Source organism: Caenorhabditis briggsae (genome assembly GCF_000004555.2).
Source record: "Caenorhabditis briggsae complete genome, chrII, whole genome shotgun sequence".
Classification (NCBI taxonomy): domain Eukaryota; kingdom Metazoa; phylum Nematoda; class Chromadorea; order Rhabditida; family Rhabditidae; genus Caenorhabditis; species Caenorhabditis briggsae.
In genome coordinates, this window is record NC_013486.2 from 72,748 (window position 1) to 92,430 (window position 19,683).

General features: G+C 40.3%; 5 protein-coding genes across 5 annotated transcripts in view; 3 read left to right on the forward strand and 2 right to left on the reverse strand.

The window, feature by feature from the left end:
* Cbr-mab-3.1 overlaps nt 1–3,299 on the forward strand; it is a gene marked incomplete at both ends in the record, with an annotated part of 4,466 nt that extends 1,167 nt beyond the window's left edge. The window contains 4 exons of the mRNA XM_045241639.1: nt 574–652; nt 2,049–2,195; nt 2,451–2,643; nt 2,956–3,299. Coding sequence (XP_045091677.1) covers nt 574–652; nt 2,049–2,195; nt 2,451–2,643; nt 2,956–3,299 — 763 coding nt within the window. The remainder of the gene's footprint in view (nt 1–573; nt 653–2,048; nt 2,196–2,450; nt 2,644–2,955) is intronic.
* A 1,975-nt stretch (nt 3,300–5,274) lies between these two features.
* Nucleotides 5,275–8,322, reverse strand: CBG01042 (the record flags this gene model as incomplete). Its single annotated transcript, XM_002629753.1, has 7 exons — nt 5,275–5,342; nt 6,304–6,387; nt 6,436–6,553; nt 7,548–7,643; nt 7,688–8,002; nt 8,120–8,220; nt 8,274–8,322. The coding sequence occupies 7 exons, from the start codon at nt 8,320–8,322 to the stop codon at nt 5,275–5,277; spliced, it is 831 nt and encodes a 276-aa protein (XP_002629799.1).
* Nucleotides 8,323–8,544: 222 nt separating this feature from the next.
* CBG01041 lies at nt 8,545–11,150 on the reverse strand (the record flags this gene model as incomplete). The annotated part of the gene is made up of 6 exons (XM_045241640.1): nt 8,545–8,868; nt 8,901–9,576; nt 9,620–10,044; nt 10,085–10,217; nt 10,268–10,942; nt 10,999–11,150. The coding sequence occupies 6 exons, from the start codon at nt 11,148–11,150 to the stop codon at nt 8,545–8,547; spliced, it is 2,385 nt and encodes a 794-aa protein (XP_045091678.1).
* A 628-nt stretch (nt 11,151–11,778) lies between these two features.
* On the forward strand, nt 11,779–15,390 carry Cbr-nos-3 (the record flags this gene model as incomplete). The annotated part of the gene is made up of 6 exons (XM_045241642.1): nt 11,779–12,069; nt 12,615–12,944; nt 13,041–13,149; nt 13,195–13,949; nt 14,033–14,877; nt 14,925–15,390. 6 exons carry the CDS (start codon nt 11,779–11,781, stop codon nt 15,388–15,390), a joined length of 2,796 nt encoding a protein of 931 aa, XP_045091679.1.
* A 1,319-nt stretch (nt 15,391–16,709) lies between these two features.
* Nucleotides 16,710–17,910, forward strand: CBG25444 (the record flags this gene model as incomplete). The annotated part of the gene is made up of 5 exons (XM_045241643.1): nt 16,710–16,844; nt 16,951–17,058; nt 17,114–17,374; nt 17,426–17,593; nt 17,641–17,910. The coding sequence occupies 5 exons, from the start codon at nt 16,710–16,712 to the stop codon at nt 17,908–17,910; spliced, it is 942 nt and encodes a 313-aa protein (XP_045097968.1).
* Between the last annotated feature and the right edge of the window lie 1,773 nt (nt 17,911–19,683).

Genomic DNA, 19,683 nt, shown 5'->3' on the forward strand with positions numbered 1-19,683 from the left:
TCTCTTTCTCTCGGGTTTTCTACCATATAATAATTTGACCTCCTCCATCCATATAATAACAATTTGGAAATAAGAATACCTCTTTTATTCTCCCTTCTACCGGGTGGTCGTTTTCTTGCTTTTTTCTAAAATCGACAAGGTCAACTGTGTTTTTTTTGGCTTCGAACGCTTTAATCGATGGAGAACATGAGACAGATTTTACGGTGTCTTTGTATAGGGTTTTATATTCGAATTTTAAATTCTGGGAGAAAGGTCGGGTACTGTAACATAGAAGAACAATTGAAGAAGAACGTAAATGATAAACTTTACAATAAAAGAGAACTAAGCTCTCTCAGTTTTCCTGTTTTATGTTTATTCTTCAAATATACAAAATATTCTTCAATAATACAAAACTATCATATCTTCTCCATTAAAAATGCCATGTCATAAAACCTCCCACCTCTTCTTTCCATGAATACAAAACTTCTCATACAACAAATTTAGTTCTTTTGGGGAATGTGTGGGCGGAACCATATATACTGTACAATTGGTACCGAATGGTACTGAACAGTAAACAAGTTCATTTTTTGGCAGGTACCTCCAATGTCCATGTCCAGAATGCAAGATGGTTGAACAGCGGAGACAGTTAAACAATCTTCTGAGTAAGAAAAAGGTTAGTATGTTTTTTTTGGATTTGTAGAAATCTACACTATTCTTTAATCATTTCCTGATCTCTTTCTCTTTTCACGCTTATTAAAAACCATTTCATCACTGAGCTTATCACCCGATTACGTGACGTTTTTCACAACGTCTTTTGCGAAAACTGTTTCCATACGATTCGCGCGGGAGGACAAGTTCAGATGCACTTCTGATGATCGGTCCCAATGCCCGTCTATACAGTAGTCACCCCAGTTCATACATTTTTGCGTTCTTCATTTATCAGTCTGTCAAATCGCAACTTCATCTCCTTCTTCCGTCTACTCTCTTCGTCATGATTTGACCTTCTCAGTTAGACAACGTTTCTCACTAATAAGCAGAAAAAAAAAAGAAATACGGGTGGTCGGAGTATTTTTCTGTGATTGAGTAAAAAATGTGGAGAAGAAGATGAAGGTGATGATGTTATCTCTCATCGAATTGAAACAGAGGTCATCAGTAGGGGTGAGAAAGAAGAGACAGTGTTGCAAAAATGATAAAATGTTCTAATCCCAATTTCTCGAAAGATTTAGTTTTGTGAAGGGACACCGAGGGAAGATATGGTTATCAGAGGTAAATGGTAACTTGATTACCGTAAACACTCTAATAGCAGGCCAATCAAGCTGTCAACTTTGAGATCATATATCTCGGTTCCTGTGGAAGATATCGAAAAATGGTACACTGACAAAAAATTTTCAATTTTATGATAAACATATTGTCAGTTGCCAACTTTCCTATATCTCTTGAAAAAACCGAGATATATGGGCTCAAAGTTTAAAAATTTGAATGCATGTACCCTGTTGCAACCCTGTGTGTGGGAGTTAGGTGGTTTTATGAGAAAGTTTACGGTATCTCGAATCCGTTGCAATCAATTTTTGAGGGGTAGTCATTAGGAACTAAGTACAGTATCGGTTAATAAGATATACAAAAACTTGATTTTCAGTTAATTTCAGCCATTTTCAGAAGTCTGGAGCTCGGTTGTCTAGTGTCCGATCACTTTGAAAATTTCGGAGATTAAAAAATATGCCTAGATTGAAAACTTTGCATTCACAGAATTTTTGGAAATTCCTTACATTTTCGATTCCTTGAAGACACTCCTTTTTGGGCCGATTTTGTGCTGAAACGGGAAAAAAGCAGGTGTTCTTCAGAAATATGCAAAAAAAAAGAGTTTAAAAAAATTCTGTAATGGCAGAGTTTTCAAGGGGGTGTAGGTTTGTTTCATAACCTTCAAGATTTTCAAAGTGGTCGGGCATTCGATAGGTGAGCTCCGGACTCTAGAAAATGGCCAGAAATCAACTGAAAATCACGTTTTTAAAATATGTCTTATAGGCCGGTGCTGTTAATAATATGTAATAAAATGAAACTGGTATTTTTAGGTCCAATGCACTCCCAACACTCAAACTCTAAATGGCAAACGTGTCCGAGATCCCCATTGTGCTAGATGCTCCGCTCACGGAGTTCTCGTCCCACTTCGCGGACACAAACGGACCATGTGTCAGTTTGTCACATGTACTTGCACACTGGTAAGTTTATTCCATTTTCTCTTAATTTATTATTTTAATGTTTATAATTATCCTGTCAGATATCTAAATCTCGGTTGCCCTTGAAACGTTGTATTTCCCTTCCCTATTTACTGTTTTTATGCTTTTTCAATGTCCTCGCCTTCGTACGAAAATTATATGCAATAGAGAGTACTGTATTTGAGAAATAGGAGGTTGGAAGAACCAATCGATGCGCTAAAATTACTAGAATTAGAAGTTATGATATTGGAATTTCAGTGTGCCCTCGTGGAAAACCGGCGCATGTTGATGGCTGCACAGATCAAGTTAAGAAGATCCCAACAGAAATCTCGAGATGGAAAAGAGCCTAAAACAAAGAAAGGAAGAAAACCCAGAGGAACAACACCAATTAATATGGAAAATATGAATAGAATAATGATGGTAGTAACAACGGAGGACCAGAAAAGAACAGGTCTGTTCATTTTGGCATTTTCGGAGTCAACTTTCAGGGAGGTCTATTTAAAACATATATGTGTGGTACACTAATATGGGAGGTCTGAAAACCTGGGAGGTAAATTAACATGGGAGGTCTAAGAAACTAGGAGGCGTGAAACATGGGTGGTCGGAAAACCAGGGAGGTCGATAAGCTGGGTGGCTCAAAAAATCGAATTTTCAAATATATGTTTTTTAAAGGTTTTTAACATCTCAATTCCTATGGGAAATGTGAGAAACTAGCCAATCTGGCGAATTCGTAAAATATTGAAATCAATTATTAATATTTCAGGAACATCTACTAGTCCATCTCCATCATTCACCATTGACACCATGTCTCCATCTCTATCGATTTCTCCACCTCCGTCACCTCCAACTTTATCTTCTCCCGTCTTCACCCCAAACCCTCCAATTCTGGCTGCTCCAATTCCAGTATATCCCCAAATGACACCAAACATCCATCAGCTTCTACAGAACCAATTGTTGCTCACCTACATCCAAACACTACTACCGACAGTTCCTTTGGAACCTGTGCAGTCCCAAGTCACGCCCCTTTTGACTCCTCCTAATTTCGTAATTACCGAACAACTGGGAGCATTATGCAATATGTATATGAAAGATTCTCTCAAAATATGATTGTAATCCAATTCTAGACATCAAATTGTATTTTCTTTTCTATCTTGTTTCTTTCATGTTTTTATTTCTTCTCTCTTCACTCAATCTTTTTTATTTTCGGTTTCCAAAACTAGGGTGTCCATTTGGGGGGCGATTCACCCGCCCGCACCCACCCGGGGGGCTCACCCCCCGCGCCCCCCCCCCGTTGACCCCCCGCGAATATTTACGTGAGGAAAATATTATCTTTTTTGTAGTTTTTTGATTTGAGAAACTCAGTTTTTCTTGGAACATACGTGATTATCTTTTAAAATTTTATTAAAATTCACACGCATTTAAATGCGGGGGGCCGCGGGTGGGAGCCCCCCCCCCCCCGGGTGGGTAGCGGGTAGCCCGCTTCTTCACCCGCCCAAATGGAAACCCTATCCAAAACTCATCAGTTCTTTTTTTTGCTTCACCAAGTGAGCCCGGTCTTCAAGACCATCCATTTTCCAATTGTTTCCCCAAAAACAGTCTGCTTCTCTTACCCGACACTACAAATATCTCTCTTTTTCACCTAATCATGTCATTAAAATTCTTCGAAAAATTCCCTTTAATTGAGCTGAGCTCCGCCCCCTTCGCCCCAGGATTTTTATATTTTCTCGTCTGTTCCTGTTTTTAAATTCTCTTTTTAAGGATCTAATCCTGTCTTTTTTCGTCATCATCGTTCCCCCTCCCAAAAAATTAGAACCGGTCACTTCTCAATTACAGACACCCCCTTTTAGCACCCGGTGCTTTCTCCTTCTCCTAATAATTTTTTTCTGAAAAAAACTTGTTGAAAACAAGAAATACCAATGCATCGAGTCTAATAATTGTTAATCAAATTTCGACTGATTTCTTTTGATAAAATTTATATTGTACTCATTTTGATTATCTTTCAGATTCTGAATAAAAAAATACTTTTGAAAATGAATCTTACGAAATCGTGTGCGATTTTTGTCAATAAGAAAGATTCAAAGGAGTTTTCAGTGTTTTTTACTGGCAGTTCCGTCCTTTTGAACTGCCATCGTTTGTCGTGTGTCATCCGGCATAATCGAAAAAAAGAATAACGACCTACAGCGGTGTATACCACAACGACTGACTGACCGATGAGAAGGCAGATGGGGAAAATTTGAAGGGGTTCCAACCCACAATGCAATGATGGGTTATAGGAGTATAAAACAACGAAGAGATAATTCAATAAGATTTCATTCCAATTCGAATCGACTATTATACAACAACTACTTAGAGACAGTATATTCTTTCCGTTCCATGTTTTTTCGAAATTCAAAGTTCTTGGCGCCACTTTTCTATCTAGACACTTCCGTTTTGTTGCCATTTTACGAGTTACACTTCCTGCGTCACCGAAAACTTACTCCCAATCATTATGTCAAAAATGGAAACAGAAAAGTGCACCTGACTATAAAAACTTTCCACTTGAATCGCAACATTTCCCAAAAATGTCAAATATACGATTTTTCGCCAATCCACATCGGCTGATAAGCGGAACGCTGTTAACTTTTTCTCGATCACTGAAGAGAATTCAGAAATAGAGAGGAGCGAGAAGAACAGAGATGGTGTCGACTGGTACCAGATTGACAGGTGTGAAGCATGAGCACAGGAGACACTTCGAAGAAGGACGATGATGAAATCACAAGGTGTCTAGACTCAATGGAGAAAGTGTAGGGGGCTGACATAGGCTTGTCTGTTTGGAATATGTTTAGTTGTAGAAAAAGTAAATGTTCATATTTTCAATATCTCCTCAAACTTCGTTTTCCGTTCGATTCTGTAACTAGAAAAAAACATAATAGACAAATCAACTCAACAAATTCAGATTCACGGATTAAACAGTTGGGGACACACATTTCAGTGTGGATGAGGATAACGTAACATAATGAAGTAAACGAAAAAAAGAATATGGGAAGCAGTGAAAACAACGAATAAACTGAAAAACAACTGGAAACGAAGTTTAGATTCTTGTTTAAAGACGTTCAGCTCCACGAGATGCCATGTTACGCAGGTTTCCGTAGACCTTCGATGGGTTTGAGCCTGAAAAAAAGCAATATTATAATTATGAATTAGGTGATTTCTACAGTATTCCTAACCCCAAACCGCCTCCTACCATCTCATTATCTCTTCCTGATGTCTCACTTTTCCATTTGCCGTCTTCCTAGAATTGCAACGATATTCATGCTGGTTGGAGAGAGGAAACCCATTCCAAATGCCATTCCCCCATTCCCTACCACCCGTCATTTTTTTGTATCTGCATGATTCTGCAATGTGTACAAATACACACACACATTTCACCGACGTCGTGGTGGGCCCCATCAAATGTGACACGGTAGTAAAGAAAAATGAGACAATAAGAAAACGCGAACGACGCGGCGGTGGAGAGAAGACGAAGGAGAAGTTCGAAGAAGTTGTTGCCGAGATGATGATGAAGACATTGTTTCGAGAAAAAACTCCTGGAGATGTTACGAGTTTGACAATAGCGTTTCCGGGAAGATTCAGGGAAAACTTAGTGTGAGCCAGAACGTCTACTGTAGGAATACTTTAGAATAATTTTGTTCACTCTGTTTTCAGATTCCCCTTTTTTCTTTTGGTTTTATTTCCGCTTTCAAACGACGAATAACGTGATTTCTATCGTACCAATTTGTCCATCACTTCAGCCTGTTAAAAAGCACGTCTAGTTCTACTAGCTCGTGTCGGATCTAAAGTACACATCTAACTGACATACAAATTATGGGATACCCTACTCAATAGAATTGCACGAAAAGTATAGGAAGCTGCGGAAAGAGGATTCACACAAAAATTACATATGTTTTTTGGCAAATGGACGGTGTGGCGAGTTACACCTTGTAATTACAGCTCATATTGTGCTACCGTTTGTGTCTGCGATGAAAAGTTATTAAAATGAAAGTGCATCGAACTGCTGAATAGAATTGATGCACTAGCGGGAGAATAATAGTCTGGGGTCTGCTGGCTCATACACAAGTGTCTCCGATCTTACCAAGAATCAAACTGCAAACGGCGTTCCTGGCGAGTTTCAGGTTCTGATAGGCACCAAGAATGTGGATTTTGGTGTTGGCGACAACTGAAAATGATACGACAGTGAGAAACGAAACAGAACATTATTTCTTACCAATTCTGGTCTTGGTGGTGTTCTCAATGACGAGTTTGGTACGGCCATCTTTTCCAGCGATACGTCCAATTGCGCGACTCACATGATCCCCTTTCAGCGAATGTTTCACATCGGCGATCTGTGAAAAGTTATGTTGTCTATACTTGTTTATTTTTCATGATACACTTTTAGGACAAATACTGTGTCATCTTAAAGCGCTCGTCATCTTATCAGTCTGTAAGACTGCCTGCCTCTCTATCTTTTGTGATATTCCTATCGCGAAACCAAAAGTTGGTCGCTTTTTTTCGGAACGACGTACATAAATGTTGCGAGTTTATCTACAGTACTCAGAAATTCTATCAGTCGCTAGTATGACACCAAAATGGGCGGAGATTCGCGAATGATGGAATCGCGGCGAACAATAAAAATCACACAACAAAATTAATATAAGCTTTTGAAGCATACTTACATTTCTGGCGTTGCAAAAGTTGAACCGAGAGTAAAATGAACGGAAAAACCTTGCCCACAGTTAATAAACTCTTAGCGAATTAGAAATTCCACAGGAAAAGAGATAGAAGGCAGGATTCGCGCCACAAAGCTAACTAGCACATAAAGGAAACAATTGTTTTTCTAAAGAAATCGTGGGATCGAGTATTGCATCTGAACTATAACTAGCAGAAAAAAAATAATTTTCAAAATTCGCAATGGGACGCCTCCGAAAAATATCAATTTCAACGATGCGTAGTTTTCGGAACAGCGTAGTTTTCGGACGTACCCTTCATATAACCATAGTCACTATTTTCATTGCTTCATATAAGATGCTATATTCAACACATTTTTAATGCCCTCCTTCATGCCTTTCAACTTTATGACAATCTCCTATGCTCCGACAACAGATATTTTTGACATTTATGGCTAACTCTCAATACTTGGAAAGTTTAGCGAAGCTCGTCTTGATTGAGTTCAGTTATTGGCCGAAGTACTTATCGAGGGGTGATAAAACATGTGTCAATTTGATGAATAAGTTGAGAGAAGAAAGACACGGGGACTTAGAGTTTTGATTGAAGGGCTTCTGACAACAATCATCAATTTAAAAAGAAGAAACACTTTTAAGAAAAGGGAAGGACGTTTACCTCAAATGTTTCCAGAAATAGATGATCCAGTCTGATGAGGGCAATCGCATCGTTGACTTCGAATCCCAAAATGAAAGCACGAACGAAATCGGTGGCCTGGAAAATCATAAAATAACAGAACATTCAAAAATTCAAGACACCTTCTGCAAATCTGTTGTGTCCTCTCTGTCAGCAGGATTCCTCAATTCGACTTGCCGCTTCTTCAAGTTGAACCTAATCTGTAGTCCCAAATTTTTGACGATCGGTGTGAAAATGTTGACCCAGTTATCCTTAAGAGGTGTATAACGGTGTTTAGGCACTGGAACCACACGCGACTCTCCTTTCGAACCTTTTGAGCGTTTCGTAGGTTTTTGCTCGGCATCAGCGTCTGGAGAATCTGTGGTAGAGTCGTCTGGTTGAGAGATGTCCTCCATCACGACGTCAACTGCATTTCCGGCCCTTCTCTTACGTTTTACCTGAAGAATACGGATACATTTTTCATTATAGCCTCCAGACACAGTTCAATTTTGATGAACTGTTACAAACGAAAGCTCAGAAGAAGATTTCATTATTTCATTATGCCAGGTACTCACCAGTTTGAACTCGTTCGACTTTAAAGCCGTGTCCATATTCTGCTCGAGAAGTGAAGGAAGTGTGCTTGGAACATCCTCGTCGTCGAGAAGCTCCGGCATTCCTAAATTTTTCGGACTGTGTTATGCAAGAGGAATGAAAAATTAATTTTGTTACCTTCCTCCATTGGGAATTCATCATCAAAAGCGGAGCTGCTAGTGGCCATGTTTCCTCTGTCTGCAAAAATAATTCGTGTCTCGCACAGAAAACAGAACAATATCGCAATCGTTGAAAAACGACATAGTATAAAGATGAAACGATATAGTATGAAGAGAAAAACAATATATTCTTAACAAACAAAACAATGAATTAACAATTAACAATTATAGAGATCTCCAGAGTGAACAGAGTAAATAAAAACAATGAAGGCTAACTAGACTATAACATTTTAAACAGCGCTTCTCATTTGTCGCCAGACAAAACCAAACAGGCTGACGTCCTGCTTTGCTCTATCCAAACGGTCCATATGTCGTTGGGTATATGGTAGCAAAGATTCGATGTATCCATACGCGCCGGGCATTGCTACTAGCTTATCCGGTTCAATGATATGGATGATTTCGTAAAAAACGCGTTGAGCCACTGGAGAGTGTCGCGAATTAGTATTCCATTTGACACAAAACTGAAGAAGAATTTCAATTTGGCGTTGATCAAGGCGACAGATTGCGGAGCCAAGTTCCTCTTGAGTATCTTCAGACATCAACGCGATTACCACCTTAAAAATAATCATGGTTGCCTTATTCAAACTTCAAGTACCTTGTAAGCACAGAAAGGCTTTGCCAATGTTAATGCAAAAACTAAAGCATCGGAAAATCTTTTCTGACTCAATAAATTTGTCAGTGTCTGATCCTGCTCGATGGCCTCTCTTCTTTTCTCGTCTTCGACTCGTTGCTTCTCCTCTGTCACATCCTTCCATACAATGATTCGACCATCAGTTCCAGCAGTCACAAATTCTGATTCGTCATGATTCTTGGATAATGACCAAATCTTATCAGTGTGTGCATCAATGGAGCTTTCACAATCAGCTGTTTTAAGAGTCCATATCTTGATGATTCCTGCGCTGTCCGCTGACAGCAATTGGGCATCGTTCCTGACAAAAATGACACGGAAAACCGCACAAGAATGGCCAGTAATAGTCTGTAGACAGGATTTCTCTGAGATGTTCCAGATCTTAATGGTCATATCTCCACTGCAAGACGCCAATTTATGTGAATGCTTGGCGAATTTGACGTCTCCGACACCACGACGATGTCCTGATAGAGTTCCGGCGATTCCAAGTTGCATTTTTTGTGTATCTACTTGCCAGAGCTTCACGAGTTTATCCATTCCACCGGTTGCAATGAGAGCATCGCTTTCGGAAATGTCAACGCAGTTGACATCTTTACCATGGGCAACCATTGTTGAACTACATGTCAGCTTCGGTCTAAAAATTTTCCATATCTCATTATCCAAACCTCTGAACTTACAGTTGTTCCACGAAATCTCTTTCACCATCAATGCTTGCGTCCTTCATCTTTGCAGAATCTCCCAACTCCCATAACTTGATTGTACAATCTGAGGAAACAGAAGCAAGGAATGATGCCCGTGCACTATTTGAAATAGCCAATGAGGTTACAGTATTGGAATGTCCAGTGGCAGCACATAATGGTATCAATGTGGAAGATTCTTCAGGAGTGGATACAAGTCTCCAGATGATAATGGAGTTGTCTTTAGAGCACGAAGCAAGAAGAGAAGTGTCCCACAAAGGGGATACAACAGAAAGAACGGATTCAGTGTGACCTCTGACAAGATGACAGTCAAGCGTTTTGGTGTTGTAGAGCCGGATTTCGGATGTATTGGAAGCCACTGCCATGTGCGTTTCTTCTTTGCCAAGGAGGCAGCACGAATAGATCTGAAATCAAAATTTTTATCGATTCTTTACACTAACTCACTTCATCATGAAATCCGACTATTTGCCTGATAATATTCAAACTATCAAAATCTAGCACAATTAGATTTTGCTCTGCTGATATTGCCAAAAACCGATTTGATACAACGTCGTAAGAAACGTCGTCGATTTGAGAGCTGAAAAATATTATTTATTTTGAAGTAATGTCTTTTCTCCATCTTAATACCTCGAGATTCTTTTCTTTCTGAGCAATTTGGCTGATTCGATCACCCATTCTTTAACGAATCCCTCCTCTCCGACTGTGAATAAATTTCCATTGTGGCCGATAGCTCCACTCTCAATCGATTCATAAAGAGGCAAGACTCGCAAAGTTTCTTGTGTCTCTGTCTCATGAATACTCATTGTTTGATCTCGAGATAAAGCAACAATATAACGAGAATCCGGGACTTGAAGAAGAGCGGTGATATGAGAGTTATGATTGTTCCAGGTATTCACATGCTTTTTCGGTGCTCCTATCATTATGTTATAGAGATGTAGTTGACCTTCAATATATCCGACCACTAGCTTCTCATTCTTTCCGAATAAAATAGCCGAAACTACGGCAGGACCTTTCAGAGTGTGGGTGCACTGCTGCTCGGTCAAATTCCACACCTTTACGACATGATCTGCAGCTCCAGTAGCCAAAATATTGCCTCCCTCATCGAATTCCATCACAAGGATCGGTGCGGTGTGCATGGTTTTCCAAGTTCTCGCCAATTCGGGGTTATTCATCGAGGGATCCAGTGGAATAGAGTATTCTCTGATCACTTGATTATTGTAGGCAACGAGAAGACGATTTCGGTTTTTATCGATGGCGGTGCAAGTGATTCGCAACTCATCATCAGAATCTCCAATAGTGTAGCTGAAATGACCTGTTTGCTACCATTAATACATCGAATTATGTTTTAATACTCTTACCTAGCACTATTATCTTCCAAGTCGATAACTTTAACCACATTTGTGCACGTTGAGAATAGTTTCTGGCCGTTTGCACTCCATCTAACAGTTCCTCCGGTGTATACTGCTTCAACACTTCTTTTTGTGGCTATTTCTTTGATAGGCTCCGTCATTTTCACCTGAAAAATTAACAATTAGGAAATTTTTTATCTTTATATTTAGAACAGAAAGAATTTTAGAAAATGTGTCCGGAAAACTGTTCGAAATTCTGAAAATAGGTTGCAACACACTATTCGCTTGAAATATCGTCCCCGTAAAACGACACAACGTCAAAACAAGTGCGACCGTTGCCTGTCGCGGCGAGACCCGCTCGTCGAGAAACCCTATGCGCCTTTGAATTTGGCTCACTGCATCTATTTTTATCGATGAATTTGTTAGCGTTCCTGCATAAGGGATTGGTGTCCGCTATTGATTTTTCCAAAAAGATTTTAATTAATTCTTTGGAAGTGTGTTTTTACTCATTTTTGAGTTCAAAAATAGAACAAAATATACTTTTATTGCAGTTTTCTTTCAAATTGGACAGTAACACATTATTTTTGTTGTTGTTTAGAAAGTGAAAACTGGTTTTCGCTGGATTGTTTTCTTGTATGTCTCTAAAATCAATCACATGTGTTTTTGGTATCATTTTTTGCTTTGTCGCTCAAGAATAAATTGTATTTTCTCTTCTCTCATGAGTTTCTGTGTGAAGAATTACTTTTCATTGAAAATTATAAAAATTTTTCAGTAAACTTACACTTGGTAATGTCTGGACAACAGTTCCAGCAACATTCACAACAGCAGCCACAACAACAGCGTGCGCCAGTCAGTTTCAACAACAACAAGAACGGTGCCCAAAACCAAAACAACAAAAGCAACTCTACTGCTCACTCAGCGACGAACTCGTCAGCTAACGGTTCGTCTTTCGAGTACGCCGAACCGCCGGTAGCCGGGAACACGAATAGAACTACTCCTGACTCGGGCCTCGGAACCGACGATCAGAAACAGTCAACCACGCCGGCGAATACGGCCGCTCGTGGCGGACCGCCGGGTTTTGTAAGTATTTAAGTGGATAAGAATTGCTATAAAAACTCTGGATGATCATTCGCGATTAAGCCGCATTATCAGAGTGGTATATGAAATTTAAATAAAGTTTTTTTAAATCGGCTCGAATTGCAGTAATTCTCAAAATAGCTTAACTAGAGGGACAACACACTAGAAATTGGCCTAATCTGCATGCGATTGACCACGAGACAACTATGCGTCGATTTTACCCTGGAACTTCAGCATTTTGAGGAATTTCTCTCCTTTTCGATCTACTTGTCATATCGAAGTTCCTAGCTTAAAACATTGGTTCTCGAGAAAAATGGCATAGTCTTTTCTCGCGTCCTATAATTATCTGCTATTTCTTCCAATTTTGCGAAAGTTTCGGCACTTTCAATATAACAACAAGATCATGAAGGTTTGGTAACGTTCTCATATTCAAAGTAATCGTCTGATAGTGTTTTGTGTGTCTGAAGCCATTTAGAGCTCAATTAAACAGCTAGATTTTTTTGCAAGATGCAATCGCTTTAAAATTAATGAACTATATTTTTCTCCAGAACCAGAATCGCGGTCCACCACCACATCATCAACGACATCAGCAACACCATCAAAACAATCTGCACCATCCACAGCAGCAGCAACACCAACAAGCTCAATACTATCAGATGCGACCACAACAACCGCCAAATGGAATGGTATACTATAATGTCCAGCAGCAAAATCAGCATGGAGGAGGTCAGTATGCTCCTCCACCATCTCAGCAACAGGAGGGATTTGATCAATCTTATGGTGCTGGAGGATATGATGGTGGACAGGGACCACCACCGCCACCACCACATCAGCAACATCAAAACCAGCAACACCATCAAAGAGGACCGAACTTTCGGGTGAGCAACTGACGGCAATTTTGACCGAATATTTTGTGTTTCAAAAATGCGGCACATTTAATAGTCAAATTGAATAAATTATCTTTCTCATTACAGCAGTACCAGCAAATGGATGGCCCTCCAGGCGGCTACGGAGGGGATGACGGTAACAACAATTTCGTAATTCACGGACCAAATGATGGCTTTGACGGGCGACCACAGTACAGTAAGGATAGACAAGTTTTGTTTTATTTTAAATGTTTTTTTTCAGACCCACCTGCTGGCTCGCAAGGACCACCACAACCAATGCAGCAACATCAGAACCAGCAGCAAATGGCAAATCAGGGAAATTATGAGATCGATCAGTTCCGACCAGGAGGTCCACCATCAGTACAAGGATATCAGCCTCAGAACAATCCACAGCAAGCTCAATACTATGCGGGTTCCGTCATTCAGCAAGGAGCTCCTTATCAACAGGGATATAGTGGCGGCGGAGGAGGACAGTATCGTGGAGGACCACCGCCACAGGGACCAGCACCAATCATGCAGCTAATGCCACCTCATGGTCAGCAGGCTCCACAACATCCACAACAAGCGGTGATCTACGGTATGCCGATGCCGACAGCGATGTATGTTCCAGTGCCGGCTCCAATCGTTGTCCGTCAGCAACCGGTGGTGAACTCTCATTCGGATACTGGGAAAGATAGCGGAAACCAAAATAGTGCTCGGAAGAATAAACGAAACAGTCAGAATGAACAATTGGAGGAGGGTCCGCAGAGCCAGCATGAAATATCAGCTCAACAACAGCAGCCACCACCACAACAACAACATCAGCAGCAGCAACCTCAACCGTCTCAACATGCTCCACAGCAACCACAAGGATATCAGGAGTTTGTTCCAAATCCGTACCATCGTCAGATACCAGCTACCGGCTACGGTAACTTCCAGCATCCGCCACCGCAACATCCACAACAACAGGTGGACCCACAGATTGTTGCACAGCAACAACAAATGCATCATATGCAGGTAAGTTGGCGAACTCGACACGGGTGTCGTGATTTAAACAAAAGAAATTCAAACTGCCAGAAAAACCCCTCCAGGTATTCCAGATGAACCCGTATGGAATGATGCCGCATCCCGGAGGACCGCCTCCACCTCATGCAGCCACTATGATGAACCCAATGGGAATGAACCCGCAACAACAACAATACCCATACATGCCGATGGCCGCACCACACCAGATGGCTCACATGCAGCAACAACATCAACAGCACCAGAGACGTCAAGGAAACGTAGAACCACTCATGGGTGCCCCACCATTCCAAATGGCCCAAATGGGTCCAGGGAGGGGTGGATTCATGCATCAGCCAATGGGATACTTCAATGCCCCAACTTCTAGAGGATCAGGGCGAGGTGGTAGAGGAGGACGAGGAGGAAGCAACAACTATAACCACTCCCGTCAAAACTCGAATCAAAGCTGGCATTCTCAGAATCAAGGAGGACAGGGCCCTCGTAGCGGAGCTGGTAACCAATTCGATCACTACCAACAACAGGACCATCAGGATGACGATGTTTCTCACGTCACGAACCGTATTGAGCTCCTGAAGCCTGTATCGCATGCTGGATCACCAAGCAAGCAGATACTACAGCTCGTGGAACCAAAGGAGGATGCCAACATGGATGTCCAGAACTCAGCTGAAGGTAGCCGATCAAGTACTCCAAGGCACAGAAAGAAGAAGGATTCAAAAAATCAGAAGACAGATGTTAAGGAGTCGTCGAAAGCAGAAGATGAGCCAAAGCCTGTAGAGGAAGTGAATGAAAAGACCCCAGCTGTTGAGGAGCCAACAGAAGCCGTTGAAGTTAAAGAACTTGCTGCGCAACCAGCACCAACTGGGCTTCACTGTTACCGATGTGAATATTATAAATTGCCAGAAGAGGAAGTATCTTCTCATAAGTGAGTTTTCGTATTCCTCAAGCTTCAAATCTAATTTTGTCGTTCAGCATTCGCAAAGATAATGGTGATTTGTGGTGTGAATACATGAAGAAGATCAAATGTGAACACTGTGAGGCTACCGGCGAGAAAGGACACCATCCGCTGGTCTGTCCAAAAAAGAAGGAGGAAGAACGAATCGCCAAGTCTCGGGAGTCTTCTCGTGGCGGTCCAACTCCACCAGTCCACAGACAACGTGATCTACAGGAAATTGTGGACGATCAAGACGCCGTTACTGACTCCCCATCACCGCCAGTACAATATCAGCAGAAGTCTCGTCAGAACTCAGAAAATCGTTCTGATAACCGTCCGTATCATCAAAGAGGCGACCAACGTGGATATGGCGGAAACGGTAATAACTATCGAGGACGATCTTCTGGAGTGAACGGACAGCGTGGCGGAAGAGGTGGAGGATACGCACGGGGTCGAGGTTCTGGAAATTATGAGGTAGATATTGTTCTGTGCGAGACCCCCTAAAACCCTGTCGTAAGTTTTCAGAATAAAAAACACTAAGTCGGCGTTCCGGGTGTTTCTACGGCGGCGACAAGCAATAGCGACGGTGTCGAAATGTATCTGCGATCAGTGTGTATGACCTTATATAAATATCGATTTTTCTCACACGGCCACCAGAAGTTCGTTTCCTATGATCTCTTGTACTTTTCGTATTTCGTTTCCATCATTCCAAAAGTATATTAGCAACGCCCATTTTTCGTAACCTCATAATTCACCCAAAAAAAGCTTTAATGTCTTCTCTCTCGCCATGCCCAAATCCCCGTTGTTGAAAAATTGTTGTTTTTTCTTTTTAATATTCACATTGTTGGTTTTTTTCCGCCCCCGCATCCTTTAAGGATTTCCCAACTTTTTTCTGCTGGACCTATCAAAAGCCATTTTAAGTATTCGAATTTAATTCGTTCAAACCGTTTGGTGGTCGTTCAGTAACTCTTCTTCCCCTTCCCTTTCCCAGTTTTCCATATAAAACTAACTTCTCCTTTTTTTCGAGAAAAGATAGTTCATGGTTTACTTTTCCTTCTCGTCTTCTAAATTATATTACTTTCTTATTTATTAGCTCCGTTCTTTCCTCTCCCTTTATCTTAGTTAGCCTCCTTTTCCCTTTCCCTATCTCTCTGCGTCACCGCCTTTCTGCATAATGATAAGGTTCAAAAACGATGATCTTAAAATATTTACATAAAAATCTCAAAAAAATTATCTGGGTCACAAAAAAGATCTACTTAAAGGGGGCGTCCGCTAATTCCAAAATTTTTGAGATTTTTATATCAATCGATCCAGAATTTTGGGTCAGGAAGAAAACTCTCTTGGAGGATAGTCCAAAAATCACTCGTTCTTAAAATATATGTCAAAAACAGGTCAAAAAAAATCAACGTAGAGGGTGCAGATTAGGGAGAATAATAGGGAAAATAATTCACGTTTTTATTCATTTCTTTGCGTGCACCCTCAAGGATTCTGCCTCTTGTCGAGCTCCCTAATCTGCACCCTCTACGTTGATTTTTTTTGACCTGTTTTTGACATATATCTTAAGAACGAGTGATTTTTGGACTATCCTCCAAGAGAGTTTTCTTCCCGACCCAAAATGCTGGATCGATTGATATTAAAATCTCAAAAATTTTGGAATTAGCGGACGCCCCCTTTAAGTTCCCAGTGTTGGAAAACCGACGTGAACTTCAACATTTTTCGATAGTGGGATCGTCGGAAAAACGATCTGTAATTCGTTGAAAAAATTCGCTGGGAGATTCTTGTCATTTTCTAATGCGTGTGTTGTTTTAAGACTACAAACAATAATGTACGGTCATCCGAACAGGATAATTGAATCCCTTTTGTTCAACAAAGCAAAGCAAAAAAGTGAACCATCCACGACGGGATCTAATTCACTGTCAGCTATTCGATATTCGGAATTTCACGTGAACAGTTGTTTGGTGAGCTGGGACCAGGTTTACTGTAGTTTGGGATATTTTTTACTTGATTCTGTTAACACCAATGGAAAAACGATGTATCTCATGGTCTAGAAAAATCCAATTCCAGGACTCTGTCGTTCCTCGCCCAACTTGCCACGTCAACAATCAATGTTTCTGCTACAAAAATGCGGCGGACTGCACAACCTGTAGTTCACAGTGTACAGAAGATAGTGATGTGAGATGCACAGGGATTCTGAATTTTTTAGATCACACTATTAGTAATTATCCAGATATTCTATCTGACGTCATCGGAATCAAGATCACATGCCGGATCTTCTTCTGAAGATGGATCTTCGTTGGAAGCTGAAGTGGATGATTACCGTGAAAAAGTCAACGATAGCTCAGGAGTTTTCAATATTCCGGCTCTTCATGAAATCGACGATCTCATTGATATACTGAAAACTAAAACGATGGAATATCGAGAAGAGTTTGAGAAACTGGCAGAAACGTTTGGTCAGATGCTGACAATAGTTGGATTTCAAAAAGCTGTGGTATGATATTTCATTCTTGACACTTTGAAAAACAAGAAAAAAACGTTTCAGCTCAATGACAAACTTCAATACGTAGAATCTAAAATTTCTGAAGAAGAATTCACAGTACAAATTGAAAATATTGAAAACGAGGAAATCTCCGTTGAAGTGAGTCAGAAGATGCTAGACATGGGCAAGGAGGAATTTGCAAGTCTTCGTAGTGACTATCTGAATAGATTGGTAAAAAAAATGATATTCTATTATTCTCGAATTCCTGGAAATTTCAGATACATGAAGACATTATGAAATCCAACAAAATGCGAATTGAGGAGATGAAGGAGCGACTGGAGACAATGAGGAGAATCGACGAGGACCCAGAACCGTCAAGATCTTTGGAGCTGGACTTGAACAAAATTCTGGACGACGTCTCAACAGGTCGATCGTTTTGTGAGCCCACTTATTCATTAATCAACGCATTTTTCGTCTTCCAGGTCTCGAAGATTTGTGACCAATGCTATTGTTCATCACTGTCAGATCCAGAAAGCCGACTCAAGTGACAATGTCTCTGCCTTTTTTGTTTTTTTAATTATGAATAAATATAATGTTTTTTAATGTTAACTCGCATTGTGAACTTGAGCAATCTACATTTATGTCAGACAGCGAATTCTTTTTCAAATCTTTTCTCTTCAGAAACTTGCCCACTTTCCTAACACTTTTAAGGTTCAAAAAAAGGAAAGAAAAAGAGCCTCGACATAAGTGGATGGTTCGATCTCATCTATTTTCCTGTCAAGTTTCCTTGTTTCCTCCTGAAGACATTCGAGAAGTGGTTTAGATGTGATTTTTGTTTTCGAAATTTCGAATAGGTTTTTTTGCTTTTTTCTTGGTACCCAATCCAGCGGAATACCGGAATTGTTGACAAAAATGTGTGCTATTTCAGACAACCACCTTCTTTTCAATTTTTTTTTTCAAAAAAATTTGAAAGGAGTTTTCCAAAACTCAACCAATGTGTTTTGCTCATTTGTGCATTGTTCCATTTTTTCCATACCAATAGAAACAGCTTTTCTTGAACTGTACATGGTATTTTTTCGGGTGATATCTAAATGCGCTCGAACACGAATTTACTGTAGTGAACTTACTAGTTAGACTTGCGTAAAACTAGCGTTAGTCTCGACAGATTTAAGCCTAACTGCCAAATCGCTACTCAGCGATTTGGGCTTCTAGTTCTGTGTTAGGATTTTCAAAATTTCAGGTTGATCCAAAGTTAGGTGTTTTTTAAAATTGTAATAGTACAGACCTAAAACTTGCTAGGTAAAAAAAGTTGAAAAAGTTGTCAACGTTCGAGGAGGCTTTTTTTGATTTCGATATGATCATATCTCCAAAAAATAGAGAAATTCCGTATTCTTATAACCAAGATGGTATAACATCAGCTTTTTTATTACGGTTGGTGAAGAGCAATTTAAGCTCACCCTGGACCATGGTGAAACCTGCAGGTTCCTGGTTTTGACAACTTTGCTCATAGCTGAAGCGCTCCCCATTCGGATTAGTTTAGAACTCCCGAATCATCACGTCACATCCTCGAATCCTCTATCACAAAATCTGCTCACCATTTGAATTGTTCTTCACAAAGTCCCGCCTCCATTCCATGCAGTTTGTGTTGTGGTTCTCACTAAATCATCATGATAAACATCTGTATTTCCTTTGCTCTTTGCCGCCCATAAAAAGCGAGTAAAAGTAATGCTATTAGCTGTGGATCAAAAACCTTCGCGGTTTTTTTCGTTTCTTGACTCTGAAATATTTCCCCCTCAGGATGAGTCACAAGTTTCCCTCATCTCCTCTGCTTCTAAAAGAAACATGCACATCTTTTCACACCGTCAATCAAATTGTCGTTTTTTTCTCTTCTTTCCTTGCGAATAAAAAAAAGCTGCCGATTCTTCTGCGCCGATAATGAAGTGAAATTGAGTCTTTTTCTAATGAAAAGGCATAAAGAAAAAAGAAAAAAATCTTGTTTTTAGAATTCCGAATTAATTTTATTGTTCTGGAAGGAGTAACCTGAATTCTTGGTATACGCGTCCGGAAGTCATCCCCTCTTCAGGAAAACCTGTTTTCGGTTTTTGTGCTAGTACGGAACAAAAATAAGTATTCCAATCCAACCAAAAGGAATACGTGTATGGTCGTTTACCTCAATTGTCTCTCTTTTTCACATGGAGATAATCTGGAAGTTTATACGGCTGAACTATCCGAATAATTTAATATTCCAAAAACTGAGAAGCAATATTCTGGGAGCGGTGCTCCAGCACCATTTTTTATTCTCTTTTGCTTGCTTTCTTGGC